The sequence below is a fragment of the Drosophila busckii genome, chromosome 3L, assembly GCF_011750605.1.
Source record: "Drosophila busckii strain San Diego stock center, stock number 13000-0081.31 chromosome 3L, ASM1175060v1, whole genome shotgun sequence".
In the NCBI taxonomy this organism is placed as follows: Eukaryota; Metazoa; Arthropoda; class Insecta; order Diptera; family Drosophilidae; genus Drosophila; species Drosophila busckii.
Window position 1 is genome coordinate 5,321,545 of NC_046606.1, and position 18,731 is coordinate 5,340,275.

General features: G+C 41.4%; 4 protein-coding genes across 7 annotated transcripts; 2 read left to right on the top strand and 2 right to left on the bottom strand.

Moving 5' to 3' along the window:
• Nucleotides 1–14: 14 nt before the first annotated feature.
• LOC108600625 (transmembrane protein 43 homolog) lies at nt 15–1,556 on the top strand. Of its 2 annotated transcripts, none has more exons than XM_017988309.2 (4): nt 15–210; nt 268–494; nt 556–1,154; nt 1,214–1,556. In XM_017988309.2, the coding sequence occupies exons 1-4, from the start codon at nt 112–114 to the stop codon at nt 1,423–1,425; spliced, it is 1,137 nt and encodes a 378-aa protein (XP_017843798.1). In that variant the 5' UTR covers nt 15–111; the 3' UTR covers nt 1,426–1,556. The 2 variants fall into 2 exon arrangements, with proteins under 2 accessions (XP_017843798.1, XP_017843799.1); XM_017988310.2 differs by having other exon boundaries at nt 559–1,154.
• LOC108600627 lies at nt 1,553–2,667 on the bottom strand. Its single transcript, XM_017988313.2, has one exon. The coding sequence runs from the start codon at nt 2,588–2,590 to the stop codon at nt 1,574–1,576; it is 1,017 nt and encodes a 338-aa protein (XP_017843802.2). The 5' UTR covers nt 2,591–2,667; the 3' UTR covers nt 1,553–1,573.
• A 467-nt stretch (nt 2,668–3,134) lies between these two features.
• Nucleotides 3,135–16,039, top strand: LOC108600696 (protein ECT2). Of its 3 annotated transcripts, none has more exons than XM_017988414.2 (12): nt 3,135–3,756; nt 6,415–6,631; nt 10,316–10,451; nt 10,511–10,617; nt 10,674–10,923; nt 11,101–12,279; nt 13,265–13,396; nt 13,459–13,815; nt 13,869–14,810; nt 14,865–14,975; nt 15,038–15,187; nt 15,251–16,038. In XM_017988414.2, exons 1-12 carry the CDS (start codon nt 3,726–3,728, stop codon nt 15,377–15,379), a joined length of 3,741 nt encoding a protein of 1,246 aa, XP_017843903.2. In that variant the 5' UTR covers nt 3,135–3,725; the 3' UTR covers nt 15,380–16,038. The 3 variants fall into 3 exon arrangements, with proteins under 3 accessions (XP_017843903.2, XP_017843905.2, XP_017843904.2); XM_017988415.2 differs by lacking the exon at nt 3,135–3,756 and adding an exon at nt 4,891–5,018 and having other exon boundaries at nt 15,251–16,039; XM_017988416.2 differs by lacking the exon at nt 11,101–12,279 and having other exon boundaries at nt 3,255–3,756; nt 15,251–16,026.
• Nucleotides 16,040–17,399: 1,360 nt separating this feature from the next.
• LOC108600884 (eukaryotic translation initiation factor 4E1) lies at nt 17,400–18,676 on the bottom strand. The gene is made up of 4 exons (XM_017988704.2): nt 18,213–18,676; nt 18,089–18,163; nt 17,843–18,030; nt 17,400–17,782 (listed from the first exon to the last, which is right to left on the bottom strand). The coding sequence occupies exons 1-4, from the start codon at nt 18,548–18,550 to the stop codon at nt 17,622–17,624; spliced, it is 762 nt and encodes a 253-aa protein (XP_017844193.2). The 5' UTR covers nt 18,551–18,676; the 3' UTR covers nt 17,400–17,621.
• Between the last annotated feature and the right edge of the window lie 55 nt (nt 18,677–18,731).

The window sequence follows — 18,731 nt, forward strand, 5'->3', positions numbered from 1 at the left end:
GTCTGGTGCAGCCAACTTAGCGTGTTATCGATAGCTGTATATACAAGTAAAATTTAGCAAATTCGGTGCAAATTTGTATATTTTATGTCTTAGATGTGTAATTAACGTTAGATGCCCACGCTACGCGACACGTTTCGTGCCAACTGGCTCATATCCGTATTCGGAATAATATTGTTTTTAGCCGGCGCCGGTCTGCTTTACTGGAATGAGGTAAGGATTACGCCGCACTTGCATGTAAATGTTTCATTCTGTCAATTGTTATTGCAGGGCAGAGCAGTTCATACAATACTGGCGTTGGATGAGGCCTTCGCCGAAGTGTATACCATGCAGTTTACAGAGGAGGAGCAGGATCAAAGCTATGAGCAGCGCGTAGTGCATTTGTCGGGTCCAATTCTATGCGGCGAACCGCTCACCGAACCAGACTACAATATACAAATAATGGCTGTGAATCTGAGGCGACGCGTTCAGATGTATCAGTGGGTGGAGGATTCGGTGTAAGCATAAGAGTTAGGCCGGCCGGTAGAAAGTTTTGAATTTATTTTCTTTTTCACTTAGTAGCGAGTCCAGCTTTGTCGAGACCATTGGTAACGTCGATACGGAATCCACACGCAGGTATTACTATACACGCGAATGGCGCGATAAGCTGGTAGATTCCAACAGCTTTAACAATCCCCATGGGCATGCAAATCCAAAACGCTTTCCCATTGAAAGCGCCGTGACGGTGGCTGATGCTGTCTTTATAGGCAAATATGAGCTCGGGCCTGCGGTCAAACATAAGTTTACTAATTATAAGGAGTTGACATCTGATATACGGCCAGAGGATAGCAGCATCAAGTTGCATCTGGGACTCTACTATCATACCAATGATGTGTTCAATCCGGAGGTTGGCGATTTACGCTTACACTTCAGTTACGCCGGCATGGAGGGTGAATACTACAGTGTGGTGGGCAAACTGGTGAAAAATAAAGTAACACCATATGTCACTTCGCGTGGCGTGCGTGTTCTTTTGGTGTATTCAGGAGAGCTGAGTGCCGCGGAAATGTTTAAGCAGGAGCATCGTAATCAGGTCCTGCACACCTGGTATTGGCGTTTCGTAGGCTGTGTACTCATCTTCTTTGGCGTTACCTGCAATAGCAAACTGCTTCGCATCAGTTGTAAGGAAACTCTACCTTCTTCTGGAACATAACTTATATATATTTGCTTCTTTTTCTAGTTCTGCGCGTGCCTCTACTGCTTGCATTGGCGCCAGATGCACAATTTCCTATAGGGGGCAACTTTATAATTGCCTTTTCGCTGGCATTGACTATTGCCGCGGTGGCTTGGATTTTGCATCGCCCTGTGATTGGCGCCTGTCTCTTGTTAGCCGGTGGCTCACCATATGTTTGGCTCACACGCAATCTAGTCGATTATCAACGCGTCGATTAAGTCACACTCACACCCGTCTGCCCAAACCAAAAGTAGGTTGCTTAAGTTGTACTATATATATTTATTTGTCTGTGTGTGTGCCATGGTGAAGGTGTTCAATAACGATATCTCGATTAAAACTGAATAACACTTAATGCTAGACTTAATTCTAGAATTCTCGCATTGCTGCATTGCTGGGTTCTGCTTGGCTAGGCTTGGACGTATTTGTGGATTCGCTGGAGGTATGTACACTGGGGCTTTGAGATTTGTCCTGTTCGTCATGGCAGGCGGGTGGCTCCTCGAAGCGCACATACGGCTCGAAGCTGTTGTTGATCTGCACCGAGCCGCGATGCAGATTATTGGACTCTGCTTCGAAGAGTATCTCGTTGATAAAGCGCTCGGCAAGCAGCCGCTGCTCTCGCGGCAGGCGCTTGAGCTTATGCGTCCAAGTGCGTGCAATGGACTCCTCCTCAGGATATGTTCCAGATAGATACTCGCAGGCCATGTTAAGCAGCTCGTCTGTGTTGTGATGTCCACTGCCAGTGGGCGGCGTTTGGCGCGCACGTTTAGGCGCTGTCGCTGCGTAGTCTGTATGTGAATGGGCTTGGGGCTGAGCTGGCTGTGGCAGGGGAGCAGGTGCTTGCGGCAGTGGATCCAACTTGTGGACATGTCCGAATGATTTGTGAAACATTTCTGTTATGTTGGGTGTTTGTCCAGCTGTGGCACTCCGATAGGCATAGTGTTGTTGCTGATGGTCCATAAAGTTGCCAGTGGAGCTGGAGTTCTCGTTGAACGCAAAGGATGGCTCATGCTTAAAGCTGGGATTCACTGCCAGAAACTTCTCGGTATTTCGCAGAAAATCCAATTCTTGAAATGTCCAACAACGAGGCGTGTGTAGATTACCTGAACGCATGGCGCTCTCTACCACCTTCAGCTCCTTGCGATAGTTAGTCCTCAACGTATTGATCTTCTTTTTCACATCCTCAACGGTCGCATCGCGCTTGAGATAATGATAGATGGGCACCAGACGCATATAGGCCTCGGCTCGTTTCTCGCGATTCGTGTAGTCCCGCAGTGTGGTGTCCCATAGTACGGGCAGGTCGCGATATGTTTGTATAAAGTTCTTCAGATAATAACGATTCTCCTCCGCACCGGACATAATTTTGGCTGGCGGTTGATGCAGCATGTTTATTTTGAATTGAAATTTAAAACGTAAGCTTTGCGCGCTTTTACAACGCTTTAATCTGAACAAAACTTCTTTCTTTGCAAGGCGAGTGAAAAAATGACAAAATTATGTATTGATGAAATGTCAGTGGTGTTGGATGTATTGGTGGACATATTGTCAAATTGAAGGCAACAAGTGTGGCAGCTCTTTCGATAAATCCAGTAACTTGGCAACCCTCTGCTGAGGAACGAAAATCTTCCAAATTGTAAGTCAGTAATGTAGTTTTATATTAATTAACAGTCTCTATTGACGAAGTAATAACTAACTTTGGGTATTTTGCAAATGAAAAAATAGTTGCCTGTAAACAGTATTCAAAAGTATCGTGCTTACAAGTACTCGGTAACTAACAGCTGTTAACTTGCACTGTTATCGCGCTAGGATTGTGCTGGATAATACGTGCTAAGTGTTAAGTCTCCAAAATAATACTTCCAGAAAAAAATATTTGTTCGATGCAACCATTTAGTCGAACTTAAGCACTTGAGGCAAGCATTTGAGTCGAACTCAAACTAGCCAGACATCGGACCTCTCGCTCGCACGAGGCTCATACTTACCACGAAATATGCTGGATTATATGTGCTTAATTCAAGTCTCCAACCCGTGAAGACCGGACGTGTTTGGCCGTTGAAATTTGATTTTTAAAGAATGACGCGCAGCTAAAACACGTACTAGGCGCTGTGTAATATTGTTAAATAGTTTATAACAAAACGTGCAGTTTGTTGAATTAATCAAAGGCATTGGCTAATAAAGCGAGGACGCCGCCTGCTGTAATTTTCCTCAAAAATTCGTCTCAAGCGCGCATTCTTGTAGATGCGTGTGTGTGTGTAAAGTAAAGTAAAGTGCGCGCGGCTTCTTAATTGAACTCGACGCATTTTCATTGAATTTGTGCATAAACAAATGGAAATTATTCAAAAATATGGCAGATAGAACAAAAGTGGTTGTCAGAAGATAGCAAAGTGATTGAAATAAAAGAGTAATAAAGCTGCGAACTAACAGTGCCTGTGTTGATTTTCGAGTGTGTTTATGTTAGTGCGTATGTGTGTGTGGCGTCTGTTTGCCAAAAATTTAAAGTAAACTGAAGAAAGAGAGTAGCAAAGCAATGGAGACAATCGAGGAGCAAACTAAAACAGGTGAGTGCCAGCAGCTGTTTGCCTAGCGCACATTTCTTTCAAAAAAAAATTTGCTTAATCTTGTACTAAATAATTTTTCAATGTCGCCTGGCGTTAGGCGTAGCTATATATAATAAATGTCACTGGCAGGCAGGCAGGCAAATAAATAATATATTTAGTAACTAAAATCTAAAAAAAAAAAGTAGAAGCAAGCACGCTACCAAATGGCAGTGCGTCAGGAAATTTTAAGCTGCTTTTTAATTTATTTCACTATGCCAACAAATACATACATATATAATTATGTACATGTGTGTGTGTATATTTTGCGAAACGCTAAAACACACACCCCGCAGTCGCAGCACTGTACCCAACAACAACAACAGGCTCGAGGCGCAGTCGTCACATACTTTGTTAGTTCCTGTAAAAGAGCGCAGAAGCATTCAGGTAAAAGCAATAGAAACAAATTGCGTGCGTGCTCTCTCGCACTCTATTCCCTCCCTCTTGTGCGCTCTGTGTACAGCTGTTGCCTGTTGAGTGATTTCTTCTAACTATCGCTTGCAGTTATGACTTGCAGCGCTCTCGCTCTCTTTGCACTCAATTGTTCTATGGCATGTGCCGTTGTTTTTCGGCTATGGCTCAATGTTAATAGCATTTACATAGAATGTGCGTGTGTGTGTGTGTGTGTAAATTTGAAGGTCTTGCTGCTGCATTTTTTGTGTAAGTGTAGAAAATATGCTCGTGAGCATATCCAAGGCTCTGGGCCGAGAGACAACGTAATTTGTTTTATTACAAGATTCCACTTGGATGATTCTATTTAGCAAATACTTTGTGTGCGTGTGTGTGTGTGTGAACTGTCAGTTGTTCGTCTGCTCTTTGGAAAACTGCCAAATAAAACATAAAACAGCAAGCGGCGAAGGCAAAAGTAGCAAAAGGTTAACGCTGAGGGGGGAAATTCCCTAAAATGCAAATGCAAACACTCGTTGCTCACTGCTCTCTGCCATTTTGTCATCCTGCTTCCGTCAATTTTGCACGCATAGACACGCAATGCACCTGTGGCTTTAGTTGCAATTCAGTGTTTGATCCCTAAAGGTCGCGTTTCGCCATGTTGCACTTGCCAGTGGTGCCGCGGCACAGTTTCAACTCCAACAACAACAACAAGAATTGCTTGGTCACGGTTCGTCAACAGGCCTGGTCGTATTTCACTTACGCCGCCAACGAGGAAGTCAAACAGACAAAACTCAAACAGGCAGCAACACTTTGTCAGGTGTATGAGGACTTTACAGGTAAAAGGAAAAACAGGCTAAGAAACAAAGTAAAGACAAGGGTAGGGTTATAGAATTTCTCTCAAGGCTGTCCACAGTTTATACATAGCTAAATTTCTATCAAATGTTGATTGTAATGATAACTGTGTGATATTGTTTATTTTATTTATTATTGCACATTTTGTGCCTGCCTTTAGCAACAATTGCATTTTGTCTTAATTGATTTGCAAGCTGTGTGTGCAACAGTTATAAACAATGTCTCGCATTATTTTCTTAGTATACACACACACACACACACAACTTTGTTTATATTGCGTTAACAAGTGTTTTTTGTGTGCATGCGTTCAATTAGTTTATAGTCGCATATATTTTTTATTGTTATTGCATTTAGCATAGAGCAGCTGACTCAGTTCAAATGCAATTAGTGAGAGCAGCTATAATTTTGTACTAAACGCAGCTTAGTTTCTAGTTAATATACTAACTGTTGTCAAGAGATTCTCGCGCTGCTACAAAAATTTCCATGCGTCATGCATTTTCCACTCTCAGTTATTACAGCGGGGGGCGTTGGGGCGGGCGAGCTGGGTGCTTGGACTTTGCTCAATTTGCGGCAAGTGGCGACGACTGTCTCGAGCGGCGGCAAGAAAACACAAAAAGGCGCAATTGGCATCAGTTACGGCTGCACAATTCTGGATAATATTAATGCGCCGCATGCATTGATGGAGAATTGGGGAGGGACAATTGACAGTAAGGGAAACACAGTTGGATAATTTGCACTTGAAACATGTGTGGGCTGAGCAATAATAGCAAAAGCTAAGACAACAATAGTCTAAAGCAAACTGCCTGCAGTTTTCAAGTTTTTCTTTCTTCTGTTTTACATTGCGCTAGTCGAAACTACGCCTGGCATTGCTTGCACTGAAGGTCAACTATTAGTGATGTGGGGATGTGTTGTGATTGTTGTCAACAAGTATTTAGACTATGGCTATTAGCCCTTCAGCACCTCGCGGTTGTTTGCATTGCTTAATGGCCCGCACACTTTGTTTTTTCAAATAGAATTGAAGAGAGTAAGCGCAAGGAAATAATTTACAGCAAGTTGCCATTGTAGCTTAACAAATTCTTATAAAAAGTGTATTTAGTAGTTGAGTACAACTGAATATTACAGCACTGTCTGCGATTATATCTATATCTATAGCTTTGCTCGTGCGATTTGCAGCATCTTTTTGTCAAATGCTGTTGACAATGCTCTGATGATGATGATGCTGATGATGAGTCTTGCCCTGCACTTAAGCACACACCAACAATAATAATAACAATAACATCGACTGTCTGTCTATATCTATATATAGCATATACGTAGACAGCTCGTACTTGTCGCCAACTAATGTCACCACACTCACTGTTCTCTCACTCTTTATTGCAGAAATGTCCATAATGCCAAAGCAGCCCACGCGCATTTGTCTGGTGGGCGTGGCAGCGCAAGATGCGGACACATTACGAGCGGCTGAGAGTTACGGCATGCCCGTAATAATATCGGAGACAGGCTTGGAACTGCTCGGAGACGCAATGTGGCGCACCTACTATGTGCTCCAGGATTTCGAGAGCGACAACTTTGAAGCCATACACAAGCAAAAGGAATGGTAAGCACTCCCATCCTCATACACTTTGTGATGCTATTTTTAGCAAATGTCAACAGACATAACAGCAACAGTCTGTCCAAAAGCCACGAGCACTAGATTTGCTACTTGGCTATAATTTGAAATTGAGCTACACGCATATGTCTGCCCCATCACCACACCCTACGCTCCACCCCTTTGACAGTCGTCTGAACACTCTGATCCAATTGCTACAAATTGTTTGTCAAATTTGCGCAGAATTCGCAACGCTTGATTAATTCCCACACTGCGTAGTTCAAGGCACAACAACAACAACAACAACAACAATACGCACAACAAACATTAACATAAAGTATAATGTTGTTGAACACAAAAAACATGTTCTCAGCGCTGCCTAATTAGCGATTAACAATCATAATTTTTTTTTATTTATTTATTTACGAACTTTTTTTTATTGCCAAGGTCAGCAAATGCGTTGGTTTTTCTTTTGGTAAAGCTCTTTGCTTCTTCCCTTTGCGAAAAACAAAAGTATAAGATATATAGCCTAGGTACAATGGATAGATATTGTATCGATCCGTTCAAGGAGCGTGAGGCTAGATCCCAAGGTAATTAACTTAATTCAACAACTTTGAAATGCGTTTACTTAATTTTTTATTTTAGAAACATTTTTTTGTATACACTTTGACATTGTAGTAAATTTTTGGCTATAAAAAATGTAGAATTGGCAAACAAATATACAAATTTTACTACAGTCTAACTAACTGACTAATCCAATTTAATTTGGTTGAGCTTACAGCCTTTAAGAGTTGAATATTTTCAACTAATTTATTATTTTATATACAAGCATAATTTAAATTTGCATGTTCCATTTGCTTAATTTTGTTTTGCGAGCATCCACTGTAATTGTTTTAAAATTCATTCATGTTTAAACAAACATATAGTACATACAAATGATGCATGTGTATAATATATGGATATAGCTCAATATATTTGTCACTATTGTTGTCATTCAAATGAGATTTAAAATATTTTTGGGGATAAGTGTGCAGCATTCGGAATTTTGTGCTTCGCTTCTGCAATTGAATTTAAGCCATGCATGCAATTTGCTTAATGAATTTGCAATGAATGCATTTAGTCAATTGTAGCCAACTGTGAATTAGAATAATTACAAATGCTTTATGGCATTTGAGCAGGAATTTCCATGAAAATATGTGCATGTGTCTTCACTTCAATTCAATTCAGTGCAAGGCATGCCTTAACGCTGTCTTTTGTTGCCCAATGCTAGATATATATATGCATATGGATATCGGAGCAGCATATATTTTATCAAGCAGCTGCTGATTCTTCAGGGTGTTTCCCAAGAAAATATGTGCGAGCGAACGTTCGTTCGAAATTCTTATTTAACGGCCACTTAAACTCGCCAAAACAACAAAAGATCTTGCTAAATATTTATATATATATATAGTACAACTGATTCATTCAGAGGAATTCGTTTTCCCTATTTTGGACTGCAACGAATTCTGCTCTCGGCGCTCTATAGAAATTTATAGAAAATGACAATTTGCTTTAAATCGAAATTCAAACGAATTTTAAATGAATCTGCACGCCTTTGCCGTTTGGTTTAAGGGCGTGGTCGGCATTAGGTGGGCGACAATATTGCAGCAATCAGTTGGCGCCGAGATTCTTTAATAAAAAATGTCATGGCGTTGTCGCCAACAAGTCGGAAATTCTTTAAAAAAAACAAATACAATATATACAAAATTAACATCGTGGAAAGTATAAACAAGCGCGCAAAATATATATCATTTTATTTTATACTATATGGAATGCGATGTGATGTGTGAGTGTAGCATATATAATTTATAAGTTTTAATGTAGCAAATGAATTGTAAAGTGTGGTAGGGGGGGAAAGAGCGCGAGCGTGCGCTGTCATTGACTGTTCTATAGTTTTGACCCTCGTAAAGTTCATCTTTGCTTTGGGGGGCAAAAGATCAGCGCACTTTATATATAAACTCTTGCCATAATTAGAGAAAAAGAGCATGGCGCGATTTATGAGAGGTCAGCGCCAGTAGTTAATAAATTTTTAAAAGGCAGGGCACACTCTCAATCTCATTTTCTCGCTTTTCCCACATTTTATATACTCTGCGGTTTTAACTTGCCACACGAACAAAATATTTGCATCTCAATTCTGTTGCCACTCACACTTTTTATGTTTGGTATTTGGCACTTGATTTCTGTGCCACATACTGAAAGCATTTTCTATTTTCCACACACACACATACATATACATATACACTTCGCTTTTCATTCCATTGCGTTCCGTCTGTTAGACAGCGGCGTCCATTCATTTTTATCCCGTGAACAAAGCGCAACAGTTGTGTTTATTTAAGTTGTCATCAAAAAAACGCTTTCGCCACAGGCAACTAAATAATAAAAAATATTTTATATTTATAACAAAAGAGTGCGTGCTTAAACAAAGTCGTCTGCATGGAAATTTATCATTATTTTTGGTAAGCACAAAGCCAAAAGTTCGAGTTCTCACAGCAAGTGCTGCAATTTGTTAAAGCACTAAGATAAACAACAATTGTTGAATAATAATTAGCTGCTAAAAGTGATAATTAACAAGTGTGCTTAACGTTTTACCAGCTACAGTGGTGCTTAAATACAAATTACTGAGCTAAAATGTATAAAATGTGCATAAATATGTAAAAGTATCTTTTCTACTGAATCTTGTATTATTATTGTTATTGTTTTTATATAAACAACACGTAGTTTATGTTAACAGCAACTGCTGGTACTAAAGTTACAATTTCTATGCTTTTATTTACTTTATTTGCTTACAAATTTGAAAAATTTACACTTTGAAATCTGATTACGCACAATTGCTATAAAAATATTATTTATTTATAACGTGCAGTTCTTGGTAGAATTTTTATAACTTATTTAAACGATTTCTCATGCGCTAAAATTATAAATTTCACTTGTATGTTTGCATTTAATAATTTTGAGTGGGGACAGCCCCTTTATGTGTGTGTGTGTGTGTCCGATTGGAGGCATGAGTGATGCATCTGCGTACATACTTTAATTAATTTATAACAAAAAAGAAGAGATGCTTTTGCATATAAAAATGAGCAACCGCCCACTTCCGTTGCTCGATTGATTTGTTTATAAAAACTTCCGCTTTTGTGGCCTGGCAGTCATAAACAATAATGATGAGGGGCCCTTAAAAAATGGATTCAAGTTTGCTAGCTCGGATACACACACAGTTCTCAGGCTGGGCAAGGGGGCGCGAGCCGAATGTCAAGTCAAAGTTCAGCTGGTTTCATCTTGTTTCTGACGCTTGTTTACACGACGATCTCATCTCATCTCGAAGGCAATTGCCACCTGGTTGTCGTCGCAGTCGCAGTCGCAATCGCTTGCAACGCTCGCTCGCCTTCTAGTTGCATTCAATTGTTAACTTGCAGTCACACGCGGAAGGCCTGATCGAGCGCACAGAGCACTTAACCGATTTATAGTCGCTCGGAATTGAGATATGGCCGAAGCAGCAGCAGCAGCGGCAGCAAGGTCAATATCTGATCTGCGCGGGGTCAAGAGAAACATAAAAACAGATTGCCTTGCATAACTTTGCGTGTGAAAAAGTGTGCCACATAAATAATTAATTGCAATTCAATGCGTTCTCTCGCTCTCTCTCTCTCTCTCTCTTTGCAGTATTTTGGGTCCACCCGCTTTGAAGTACGCAGCTGAGATGAAGCAGACGCTGGGGCAGAACACTAGACCCATTTATAACTATGCCATGCGTGGCGTTGTCACTTGCTTCACAGGCATTCGCAAAAAGGATGAGCTGGTGAGTACCCAATGCAGTCCGCTCTCTCTGTTGCTGTTGTTTATCTAAATCTGTTGCAGACAAAGCTGGTGAATCTCATACACTCCATGGGTGGCTGCATCAAAAAGGATTTGAATACAAAGACAACGCATTTGATTTGTAATCACAGCGGTGGCGAGAAATATCAGTAAGTAATGCAGAATTTGTTGTTGAAGATTTATTTAAAGTTGCTTTTGTTTATAGATACGCCAAGACATTTCGCTTGACTGTAGTGCGTCCAGCTTGGGTGTATGCCGCATGGCTGGCACGTGATTCGCTGGAGTTTGAGGCCACGCAGGATAACTTTACCAAGGCGCATCGCCTGAAGGCGTTCGAGGGACAAAAGATTTGTTTCTTTGGCTTTCCGCCTGAGGAGCAGCAGCATATGGTCGATGTGCTGCTCGAGAATGGCGGCGTCTGTGCCGAACTGGACGATCCCGAGTGCTCGCATGTCGTGAGTAAACCCAGCCCCTATATAGTAGTCTATAGTCCTATAGCTTCTTGCATGCAGCACGCTCTTAAACAAAATGGTGTTGTGCCTTGTCTTAAGTTCCTTTCGTTACGTTTCGTTTGTGCTTTGTATATATGAATATATCTTGATCTAGGTGCATATGCATATATTATCTTGCAGGTGATGCCCAATACGGGCGCAGTTCTTACAAGCTCTAGCACTAATAGCACTGATACTAACCCAAGCACTAACAATGCCAGTCAGCAACAACAGCAGCAGCAGCAGCCAACAGATGTTGCTGATGCAGCACAGCAGCAGCAACAGTTGCAGCAGTCGGACAAGGAGAACGAGGAGGATGCAGATGATATACACTTTGATGAGCGTTTATTTGTTGCTGCCAGCGACATGCAGCAACTGGAGGAGCTGCCGCTGAGCGACTCTGCAGATGATGAGGATGCGGACTTGGTGTCGGAAGATGTGCAGGCCAGCACGCCCAAGCGACAGTCGCCGCAAGATCCAGAGCAAGAGCAAGCCTGCTCACCCACTGCTGAGCTATCGCCCATACTCAAGTCGAGCGTTAAGCATACGCTGGCAATTGAAACCATCAACGAGTGCGACATGGAGACGGATGACTTAATCTCCAATGCAGCTGAGAACGAACTGAAACGCAAGCGCGACAGCTTCGATAGCGTTTCACTCATGTCTGTGGACTCGTTTGCGCTGCCCGCCAGCACCAAGAAGCCCAAGCTCATACGCACGGGCTCCATCACACGCACACTCAAGCGTTCCATGAGCTTTGTCGCCGATCGCACGCCCATTATCAAAACGCTGCGCACACGTCGCAGCTCCATTGCCGTAGCAGACACCTCCACCTTTCTGGCCAGCGATACCATTGAGGCTGAAGCTGCCGATGACTCCATCTGCTCGCTGGCCAGCTTTAGCAGCACTTTGAACGAGTCCATACGCAAGCCCGTCAAGGAGAAGCTGCGCAGCATCTGCGGCCGCATCACACGCAGCAGCAGTCGCCGTGCCGAGCGTGAGACAACAACGCCCGACTGCAGTCAGCTGGACAGTGGCTTCAAGACGCCCAAGGCGCCGCTGCAGCGCTTCGGCGGCAGCGCAAGTGCCTCCAAGCTAACAGCCAAGCGTCTCTTTGGCTCGAATACTGTTAGTGCTGCTGCCAGCTCTGCTGCTGCGCTGACATTTGCTACTAACCAAGCTGCTACTGCTCAAGTGCCCACAACTGCAATCACTTCAAGCAAGACCAACAACAACATCATCACTGCTTCATCATCAATGCAATCATCGACAACTGTAGCTACATCCTCGCCCGTACGCAGCGAAGAGCCCATGCCCATGGTACTTTATAATTGGATATATATATGTCGTATATATAAATGCGCTGGCAACGCCTTGAGAACAGCCTTAACTGAAAATTGGGCAGCTGAACTGTTTAATTTTTTATAAATTCCCATTGAAGTTGCTTAACAATTTATTCATGTGTTGTGCTTTGTCGTGGTTTAAATTCTTCTTTGGCTTTCTGTGTTTTCATTTTCATTACATCAACTGAACAACTCTCTCTCATCAAATGCGCATTTTCATCAACTGATTTTCGCTGTTTTGTGTTTTATATTTGTACGCTAACCAATTTTGATCCAATACGATAATTACATGTTTATTGTTTATGGTTATATGTAGCTTAAGTCGCATATTATTTTGTTTTGGGGTGCGGTGTTAAATTTGTAATTAATATTAGCATTTGCAAGCGCACGCAACAACGAAACAAAACAGCACAATAAATATTTAAAGAAGCCAAGAACAGAGACGAGATGGCGGCACACGTTACGCTTCAGAGGAAATACCTTAAATAACAATAATAATAATAAACATGGAAATATACAGAAGCTCCAAAGTTATACAAATTTTGTCAAGACTAACAACAAATGCTTTATATTTGCACAAATGTTTTTATTTCACAAACACACGCGCACACGCACAACGCATAACAATTGTTGGAATTTTTGCACCTCTTTGAGTTTGTTATTAATTATATCGTTTGCCAGTTCAAAGTGCTTGCCAGCGTATTTATATCTCTTTATGAAATGTGCATGCGAAAAATGTTTTGTTTGGTTTGGCTGAAGATATAAAATTTATTGTGCTGTTGCTGCTGCTGCATTGTGAATTGTACAATAGATTATTGATAATTATTTTTTTTTTTTAAATGCTTCACTTAATCTTTTAATAATTTGCAACAAACAAAACATTTTTAAATGCGCACATTTTGTATGTGAGAGAATATTTACAGCAATATTTATTTGAAATGTTTGAATTTTAATTAATTTAGGTGGTCGATGAGCACACAACGGTGTCCAAGCCGGAGACCAGAAATCATCACACACACATATTGAAATCAGACTGGTTCTGGTATACAATACAGAATGGCTATGCCAATGAAATGGATTATCTATTTGGCGATGTAAGTAGCACTTGACTGCAGCTTTGTTATGCATAAACTAATTAATTTCTAATGCCTTTCAGTACTTGGACAGCATTACTAATACGCCCAATACAGATCGACGCGATTCGTTGCCAATTAGCTTCAATAAGCGCAAACGCAAGCGTTTCTCACAGCGCATACAGCTGGAGGGCACGCCGCTGGGCTCGGGCAAGCGACGCTCGTCGGTCTCAGATGCCGGACTCTTGTCTGTGTCGAATAGTTTCTTTGATTGCACCACCAGTCCGGATAAGCTGGACAATGATAAGCTGCTGCATGCCGAGCCAGAGGCGAGCGAGATTAGCGCCACGCCCATCAAGAAGTCCATGCGCTTCAATCATTTTATGGACTTTTACACCACAGAATCCAACTATGTGGGCATACTAGATACTATACTGAATGTAAGTCTATATTGATTTTAATTGATATTGTAGCTAACTCTCTTTATTTGCAGCTCTTTAAAAACAAGTTGGACGAGCTGGCGGAGACGAATGATCCTTTGTTGAATAAATCTGAAATCAAATCTATATTTGGCAATTTTCTGCCCATACATGAGGTGCATCAGAGCATGCTGGAGCATTTGCGTCAGCTGCACGCCAATTGGCGTGAGGATTGCTTAATAGGCGACATCATCATACATCATCGGGATGAGCTTATCAAAGCCTATCCGCCCTATGTGAATTTCTATGAGCAAATGAAGGAGCAGCTGCAGTATTGTGATCGCGAGTATCCACGCTTCCATGCCTTTCTCAAGATCAACCAAACTAAGCCCGAGTGTGGACGTCAGAGCCTGCAGGATTTGATGATACGACCCGTGCAGCGTTTGCCTAGCATTAGTTTGCTGCTGAATGATATACTGAAGCATACAGGCGGCAGCAATGCGGATCATGCGCGCCTGGAGGATGCACTGAAGGCCATCAAGCAGGTGACGCTGCATATTAATGAAGACAAGCGACGCACCGAATCGCGCATGGCCATCTTTGATATATTCAACGATATCGATGGCTGCCCTGCGCATTTGGTTAGCTCGAATCGCAGCTTCATCTCCAAGTGTGAAGTCAATGAGCTGTCCGATTCGTTAAGCGGGCGTGGTGACAGTCTGGTGCTCTATCTATTCTCCGACTCCATTGAACTCTGCAAGCGACGCTCACGTGGCTTCAATTCTGCCAAATCGCCCAGCACGGCCAAGACGCATAAGCATATCAAACTTATATCGCTCAATACGATACGCTTTGTCATCGATATAACGGATAGCACGCGCGCCTTTGGCCTGCTGCAGCGCGGTGAGAAGGAGAAGCTCTATACGTTCAGCATTATTGATGAGGAAACGGATAAGCTGGTCTATCTGAAGAAGCTTTGCATGCAAATAGCTGCGCACACCTGTCGCACGGATGCTGTAAGTCAATTGCATTTAAGTAATGAACAATAAGTTACATATTATATATTGCAGGATAAAATGCTGCTGAGTCGCACTTCATTGGAACTGGAGGTGGACATCAGCGATGTGAATGTCAGCACGCTTAGCAAAGCCTTCAAGCTGGCAGCCAAGACACGCCTTAAGGTATTTCCCATAATATAATCTAAATTAAAATGATATTAATTTTGATTTTCTTATTCTTGCAGGTGGGACGCGCTTTCTCGTTTAACAAAACGCCCAACAAGCTGAAACGTGCTGTATCCACCATGATGACATCGCCTTTTGGCAGCACCAACTCACTGACGCCTGCCTCACAGCTGGCTCAGATGCGTCTGGCCAGTTGCACCAATATTAATGTAAGCAACGCTGTGCAACAAACGCAAACATAGTTATTCATATATTCTATTCTATATTAACAGGAAGTGGACGATGAGGACTGTTCTAGCATGCGCAGCAGCTCACCTTCCACCCAGTCGGAGATGCTTGTCGTGCCGCCGCTATCCGTGCAACCCACTCGCAAGAACAAAGCTGTCGTGGGTCGAATTTAACCAGCATTGCCAACCAGCTGCACCATTACCAATCTGTGTATTCCATTTGTTTAACGTTTGTAGGCTTTAAGGAAACGTGCTTCGTTACTACATACACTCGCTTATCACTTTGTGTGCTCTCCACACGCAACAATAATTTATGAATTTGTAATCTCGCTCAACTCATGCGTCCAAAACGGCTTTAGTTCGTAAAGCTTTTAAATTTCAAAGAGTTTATTTGTCGCTGCCAAATGTTGAGTCATTTGCACATGCTCTCGAATATACTCTTAATTGTAAATAGTTATCTACTCTAAGCTATATATACATATAGGTATATATATTTTATGTCGCGTTCAATGTAATCGTTGCATGTAACTAATACCTAATTGTGACTTGAAATCGTATTCGGGCACCGATCGTTACTGCGATCGTTAGCCACACTCTCGATTTCATTTGATTTTCGATTCGGTTTTTCGCCACAATGCAAAAGCTGTGAAATGTTTACTGAGTAAATTTTTATTAAATTACATAACGCAACATGTTAATCTTGTAACAGAGCATGAGATAAGGATGTTTAAGATTAAATACACGATAAATTATGTAAAACTATATGTCAACCTAATCCTTTAATTAACTCCTGCTCCTTAAATACAATATACAAGATATAGGTAGTGTAAATAAATGTGCCTTAAGCTCAGAGGTCCTTGACAGGATCAAGATCAAACCCAATCAGAAGATGCATCGTAGCAAGGACTATCATCTGGCCAAAGGACATTTAAGTCGCACTTATAGTTGCGGAACTATGGCTAATTTTTTATTGCCTCAAATTGATGATTTTAGGGTCCTGTTCCTTAAATATCCTTCCGATCCCAAAACCATATGCATATTCATACTCCTGGGCCTCAAATCTATCGATTTGCATTCAAGGATTTCGAGAATTGCACAAAAAATATTTTGAAAAAAATTTATGGGGGGTCAGTCGCAAAATTTGGCTTAAAAACACAAAATGTCCTTTTTCTCGGAAACTGCAAGGACTACAGTGATGTCCTTTGGCAGCATTTGTGCTGCATCAAGACCTTTGAAATATGCCCACTCAAAGGACGAATGTTCCTTTACAGGAGCCCGAGGAAAAAACACATTTTTCGTATTACAGAAAATCCTAATTCCCGTTATCCTTTGCAGATCAGGACGTATTAGTGCCAACTGTGTTGTTTCAAAAGACTACAACTGGGCATAAGGAAGTGGCCGGATCGTCCTTGTAGTTCGGAATAGACTATTTTGTGTTTTTGGCCATTTTCCTTTGCGACCTGTGGAGCTGAAAAAATTGTCTAAGTTAATGGCAATTTAGCATACCCATATTTTTTTGAATTGCAGATCGTTTCTAGAGTTTCGTCCTTGTGAGTGTTCGCAAACCCAAAAATTTTGAAATTGCGTCAGGATTTAATTAATTTCCAAGTTGTATCAGCCTGTGCAAAGCTGCTGAAACAATTTACAATTGCAATATCTCTGAGGTCCTTTGCAGGATCTGGATCATGCCAAATTATGCTATAGACTAAGGACTATCAGCTGTCCAAAGCTCATCCAATTCCGCATCCGTTTGACCAAGTTATGGCTACTTTCCCTGCAGCCTAACCTGGTTGTTATTTTCATATTGTTGTTGTTAATTGTTGTCGTTCTCTTTTGTTGTTGTAATTTGCAATCGCTCGCAAAGCATAATTTGCATAGCGGCAATTTTCTGATGTACCAGGCGAACAGAAATCAGTAGAAGGTGGCTGCACTAAAATTATTAGCCGTGACACCAACCACAAGCATTTAAGCCGAGACCAGCAACCAAAAGGCTAGCCGTGACACAGCTCCAGCGTACAGAGTTGTATTTTATAGTTGAGTCTCTGCTAAATTAAGCGACCCGTTGCGCGGGTAATTTGAATTTTCAAAGTAAAATCGCTGTTGGGCGGCAAATTTGAATTTTCAAACGAAATTTTTTTTATTTTTAACGAAAAAATGAATTGATTTTGAATACTTATGTAATATATACTATTAATTCATTAAATATATGCTATGGCAAACAACTTTATTAAATGCACGTAAATTTTGCTGGGCAGAATTTGTTAAATTTCAAATACAATTTGGGCCTATTAACCAAATTATCTCTCATATACTATATAACGCCAGTTTCATGTGCTGTACATACCATTAACATTCTGCTCAAATAAAATAAATAATAGTGAAAAATACTAAGATTAAGAACTAACTAACAACTTGGTCATAGACTATAAACAGATCTGACGCCAGAATTAATTTTGGACATGGCATCCGAGTGTAGTTGATATTGAAGGTTATGGGATTGTAAATGAAGCAATGTCTTTAGCTTGAAGCCAATCTCCAAAACTGCCAACTCATTGGTGCCATTTGCCGTCCAGACAGCTGCAAGTAGAAAGGATAATATTAGTATATATATTAAACTATGCGACGGGATGGACCAACAAATCTTATTGCTTTTGGCGCGTATGTTGACAACAGCGCCGCAGATCTCGTTGGCATATTCAAAGGACTCGCCCACCATCATAAGCAGAATGTCCAGCCAGATGCGATCCAGTGCCTCCTTAGAGCTTTTGCCAACGGTGAACAGCCAGCGACCACCTTTGATGTTCGCCTCATCCTCCCACATGGGCCTGAAATTATAAAGAGAGGGTTAAATTAAGAGCAACACTGATAACTTAATGTCCTTACTGTATGCCTTGCTTAAACATGTAATAGTCGCAGCCAATCTTCAGCTCCGAAGGTGTTTTAATTGTATAATATAAGCTGCAAATATAAGTTTAAATTTAATTTAATATATTTGTGTGCGACTTACCTCCAAAAAGTTTCGATGCTGTCGATTTGCGTAATTTCATTCAGCATGTCCTTCCAGTGCTTGGTGCGATCGTTCTCCAGATACCAAAGCGTCCAGACGTGCTCCAGCGGATGTTTGTATTCGATTTTAAATGTTTGCTCGTTTTGCTCATCAGCTACAATTTCCTGCCCCTGCTCCAGCTCCAGCTCCAGCTCTAGCTCTAGCTCGTGCTCCTGTTGCTTTAGTTCCTGTTCCTCTTGCTGCTGCTGCTTATGGGGAGACTGTTCCAGGCGACTCTGCAGAAACTTATTTGGTTCAAATACCAAGGGCTCAAAGCTTTGCAATTGCGTGCTGGCCATGCTTATAATTTATTTGGTTTATATGTATATATAAAATGCGATTTAACACTGTTAATGAATGTCGGCTATAGCCACTATATGTATATTGTATGCTGAGCGATTGTTGCGTGTCCGGAATATTGAAAAAAAAAAAAAATATATATAGAAGTTAGGCAAAATAGAAATGAAGTTACCGAAAAAG

What these genes read in the sequence shown, in the direction of transcription:
- LOC108600625 (XM_017988309.2), top strand. Translation starts at nt 112, where the DNA reads ATGCCCACGCTACGCGACACGTTTCGTGCCAACTGGCTCATATCCGTA. An exon ending in GTCTGCTTTACTGGAATGAG is followed by an intron (nt 211 to 267) that starts GTAAGGATTACG and finishes TTGTTATTGCAG; the next exon opens with GGCAGAGCAGTTCATACAAT. An exon ending in CAGTGGGTGGAGGATTCGGT is followed by an intron (nt 495 to 555) that starts GTAAGCATAAGA and finishes TTTTTCACTTAG; the next exon opens with TAGCGAGTCCAGCTTTGTCG.
- LOC108600884 (XM_017988704.2), bottom strand. Translation starts at nt 18,550, where the DNA reads ATGGCCAGCACGCAATTGCAAAGCTTTGAGCCCTTGGTATTTGAACCA. An exon ending in AGCATCGAAACTTTTTGGAG is followed by an intron (nt 18,164 to 18,212) that starts GTAAGTCGCACA and finishes TTATATTTGCAG; the next exon opens with CTTATATTATACAATTAAAA. An exon ending in ATGTTTAAGCAAGGCATACA is followed by an intron (nt 18,031 to 18,088) that starts GTAAGGACATTA and finishes TTATAATTTCAG; the next exon opens with GCCCATGTGGGAGGATGAGG.
- LOC108600696 (XM_017988414.2), top strand. Translation starts at nt 3,726, where the DNA reads ATGGAGACAATCGAGGAGCAAACTAAAACAG. An exon ending in GCGAAGAGCCCATGCCCATG is followed by an intron (nt 12,280 to 13,264) that starts GTACTTTATAAT and finishes TAATTAATTTAG; the next exon opens with GTGGTCGATGAGCACACAAC. An exon ending in TACTAGATACTATACTGAAT is followed by an intron (nt 13,816 to 13,868) that starts GTAAGTCTATAT and finishes CTTTATTTGCAG; the next exon opens with CTCTTTAAAAACAAGTTGGA.
- LOC108600627 (XM_017988313.2), bottom strand. Translation starts at nt 2,590, where the DNA reads ATGCTGCATCAACCGCCAGCCAAAATTATGTCCGGTGCGGAGGAGAAT.